Raw genomic sequence first — 4,057 nt, 5'->3', positions numbered from 1 at the left:
TTTGTGAATATATTTTACCGTGACTACATGCAATTAGGCATTTTATAACTTCTAATAAGGCAAGAAGGCCTTGCACAGAACTCGTGAAGCATGGCAGGACGCGCTTGGTATGCTCCTCAGTCCTCATAGTAGCGTGATCCTCGAGGAATTCTTGCCATCTTTTCCTTTTAAAAAGATTCGCAGGAAGACGGATTCACCAACCAAAGATCTATCAATTTGCCGTGAGTGATAGAGCACCAATAAAAGATATAGTAATAAAACAGTATAAATTTAGGCAACCCTAAGTTGGCAGCACATCTCATGTGCACTGAGGCTGCTCTCTGCCACCGTCCTCTCTCTTCCCTCTACGTTGACTATCAAGTATCAACCAGCAATGAGACACGCCACAGCCTCCATTAAATTAATATAGCTCTACCGAAGCACACCATTGCACAACAACTCCCCTTCATTAATGGCAACCGCAGCATAATGCCAAATTTCACAGAAGAAAAGTAAACTCCTTTTGCTATCTGTATTATTTTATTTGCTTAAACAACTTTTCCGTCAACCAAGTCAAGCGCACAACGGGACCTAGAAATCAGTAAGATAAGCTAGAAAAAGGAGTGACAGAGAGATCAGAGAGAGTTTAAATGACCAATACGAATATAATAAGCGTGAAGGACAAATCTCTTGCAGTCTGCAAGTCAGTTGCATTTAAACGCTGATTCGTCACTGAGTTATTGAAGCCTTCTTGAATTCCTTTGATTTTGTCGCTGGATGCAAAGTTGTCGGTAGAACTAATAGAAACTGAACAACTTCCCGTTGAAAAGCACCGCTCTTTCCTTCAGAACTTTGAAGTGGTGGTGGGATCCTTCCTGGTAAGTTCACCACTACTGGCCCCTCTGACACCACCGCCGCCGCCACCGCTACCGCTACCGCCACAGCCGTTGTCACCCAAGGAAGACTGCATTGACGTGCTGGGGGAGGTGGGTACCCTTGCGATGCTGCTCTTGCTGGTGTTGTTGATGTTGTTAGACTGAGGGTTCTTCGCATGACAGGTAGCAGTGGAGATAGCAGAGGCGAGGGAAATGGGCATGAGACAGAGGCCCTTCCCTTGCAGGTACTGCATAGCAGAGCCCATGTCTTCTTGCATGAGCTTCGCTACTTGGTGCTCTGCTGCTGTTAGAGTACCGATGTTACTGTCCTGTGCGGACGGAGCTCTTGCTGCCTGATCACTATCGTTGCTGTTGCTTCTCCTTCCCGAGCTACCACTTGCCTTTGTTACAGTACATTTTGGCGAAGTTAATTTACTCTTATCAAGTACCAACTCAATAGCTCATGAAATCATGGCTTGATCACAGAGAAAGAATAAAAGGAAAACATAAAAAGTCTCTTGGTTCCCAAGTCACTTTTTTTTTTTTTTAATAAAAACGTGCAGATACACTCATATAAGATATTGGGTATAAACATTGGTACTAATAAGTTTAGTAAGTATTAGAAGCCTAACAAATGCAAATTAAATAAAGCATTTTGTCATTTGATGCTTCGGAAGGGCAGAATCCTAGGCTGCGAGATGTGGGAGAGGGCATATCAAGCGATGCCGCAAATCTTTTGTGGGAAAATACTGTAGCAGCCTACCCATCTACTTTACTGATTCACCCATCACTTTAGTGGCAGGCATTCGCATTGTACTGTAAACATTGGAGTCTCTCTAATTGATGGATGTACTGCACCCTACCCAAGCCTTGATGCAACCCAACCCATGACTCCAGAGGCCAAGAGGAATGAGGGGCCTTGGGCACCTCATTTTCCGATGATAGGGGTGATAATTCTTCATGAGCATTAGGGTTAACCAACTCACTTGCACTTGTGACGGTGGTCCAGATGGGAAAGATAGAGGGAAATGCTTGCAAGATCTTGATTTCGCACAGAACTAAATGGAAAATTTTCAGCAGATAAAAACTTAAAAAGTCAAATTTTAAGTGGAAAGAAAGGAAATCTGTTTTAGTTTCTTAAGGAGATTATGGGCAAGTTTTCTGCCTTCTATCACGACTGCCATGAAGTTTGTTTCAGGATCTCCAAGGAGATTATTTGTATTACCTGATCAGCTGAGGAAATGTCGGCAGCCAATGGAGCAACAGCGGTAGCTCCTCCGAGTCTGCTCATGCTTAGAACCTGAAGAAAGAGATAAACGAATAAGAAATCACTAGAGTGATATTATTCTATTTTCCTAGAGGGAGGAAGGGATTGCCTTGACTTGGAGTTGAAGGAATTTCACGTAGTCGATGATTTCGTCTAGCATTGAAGCTTTGTCAGTCTGCAAATAATATTACATCATCCAAGCCAAACAATCAATTCCTCTGAAGAATGGCATAAGTGGAACTGATTCAAAATGTCGAGAAACGTAATCACAGACACCTTGTTTGCATTGGGAACCAGCTCCTGGAGCGCTTTCATTCTTTCGGCAATTCTCTCCCTGCGCAACTGAGGCAACAAACACGAAACGATTATCATACCTAAGGACCTAAAATACATGTCAGCAAAAGCTAGCAGTTATTAAAAGAAACTTGATTAACATCGTTTTTTGTATATGTGGTTCGATCCTGACATGGGCAGCAGCTTACTCTTTCAGCAATGCTATGAGGATCAGTAGCTTGGCCACGCCGGGCTCTCACTTTTGGCTTTACAGGTGAAGATGAAGGTTGATTTTCCCCAGCATTCTGTCCTCCATAACTCTGTAGATGCACCGACGAATTCTGTTACTTAGACACACACACACACACACACGCACACAGAAGGGGTGGGGGGAGAGAGAGAGTTCAGCACCTGAAAATTTTGGGCATTACCGTTTGCACTGCTTCTTCCCGTCTGAAACCCATTGTGCAAACCATGATCTTCCATATTCTGAGAAAAGCAGAGCTTGATTGAATTTATGCAAGTGGGGAAGAAGGAAAAGGAGAGAGAGAAAGAGAGAAAACGAAAATCAAAAGAAAAAAAAAAGAGAAAAAAAAAGGAAAAAGATTGTTCGACTAACATGCTTGAAAGAAGCATCAATATCATCCCCGGCAGATCTCTCAACAGTAGGACGAGAAGAAAATGACGAGGACTCCTGGCCAAGACACAATGGAAGAGGCAAGCCCTCGCCTCCGCAATCGTCAACGCATCTCTCCGGCGCTGTTCCGCATCCGTTGTCGAGACCAAGTTCGGGAGTGTTGAGTTCCAGCAGGCCCAGCGTCCTCCCCACGCCTCCGGCGGAATGGAGGTGCTGGAGGCGAGAGGCGAGGGTGGCGGAGTCTGAGTCGTCGTAGGAGTACCGGAGGCCGTCAGGGGAGACCTCGTCGGGCTTGCCCACTAGAGAAGGAGGATAAGAAAGGAGCTTGTGGGAGAAAGGGGAGAGGTCTGCCCATGAAGGAAGGGTGGAGATCATCTGCTCCAAGAAATCGTCTTGTGAAATCTGCTGCTGTTGGTGATGCTGGTCTAAGGCGTTGATGGTGCTGGTGGGGCTAGGGTCAGCTTCCGCTGGAAGGTGTTGTTCCCCATGTGGTTGTGCTGCATCTTGGGTGGTGGTGGTGACGGCGGTTGTGGTGATGGTGGCCGTCGTCGTTGTCATCTCCGGCGACTTCAAGGAGGCAGTCGTGGAAGGAGGCGTCCCTGGTTTTTTTGGCTTCGCCCCGCCCGGCTGCTTCATGTCACCACGCAGTGGCTGAGGGAAAGATGCCTTTGCCTGCCCTTGTACTCTCTCTTTCTGTCTCTCTATACAGACGTGTGTGTAGATGTACAGATTGAAGAACAGTAACTTTTATTTTTTATGTTCATTTCTATATTCACCTGATCTCTGTTAGATTCCACTTAAGTGAAAAGAAAAAGTATGGTTTTCAAGATTAGTACAAGTTAGAATTTAGTTTTCATTGTTCATCTCTCAAGAAAATCAAAGGATGTAGTAGGAATATCATAACAGTACATGAAAATTTTAAGAAATTTGATTTTTGAACTTTATAAAATTCAATCTACATTAAATTTCAGTTTTTTTTATTCTTCAAAATTTGAACATTATGAATACATCTACATTAAGTGCAGA

General features: G+C 44.3%; 1 protein-coding gene across 1 annotated transcript; it reads right to left on the bottom strand.

Annotated features, from left to right (window-relative positions):
- Positions 1-527: 527 nt before the first annotated feature.
- LOC116248969 (transcription factor LRL1-like) lies at positions 528-3,698 on the bottom strand. Its single transcript, XM_050076380.1, has 7 exons — positions 3,014-3,698; positions 2,806-2,883; positions 2,604-2,714; positions 2,398-2,463; positions 2,231-2,296; positions 2,080-2,154; positions 528-1,255 (listed from the first exon to the last, which is right to left on the bottom strand). Exons 1-7 carry the CDS (start codon positions 3,665-3,667, stop codon positions 824-826), a joined length of 1,482 nt encoding a protein of 493 aa, XP_049932337.1. The 5' UTR covers positions 3,668-3,698; the 3' UTR covers positions 528-823.
- Positions 3,699-4,057: the final 359 nt, after the last annotated feature.

This window comes from Nymphaea colorata, chromosome 2 (assembly GCF_008831285.2).
Source record: "Nymphaea colorata isolate Beijing-Zhang1983 chromosome 2, ASM883128v2, whole genome shotgun sequence".
NCBI classification, from domain to species: domain Eukaryota; kingdom Viridiplantae; phylum Streptophyta; class Magnoliopsida; order Nymphaeales; family Nymphaeaceae; genus Nymphaea; species Nymphaea colorata.
This window is presented reverse-complemented; position numbering and strand designations above follow the sequence as displayed.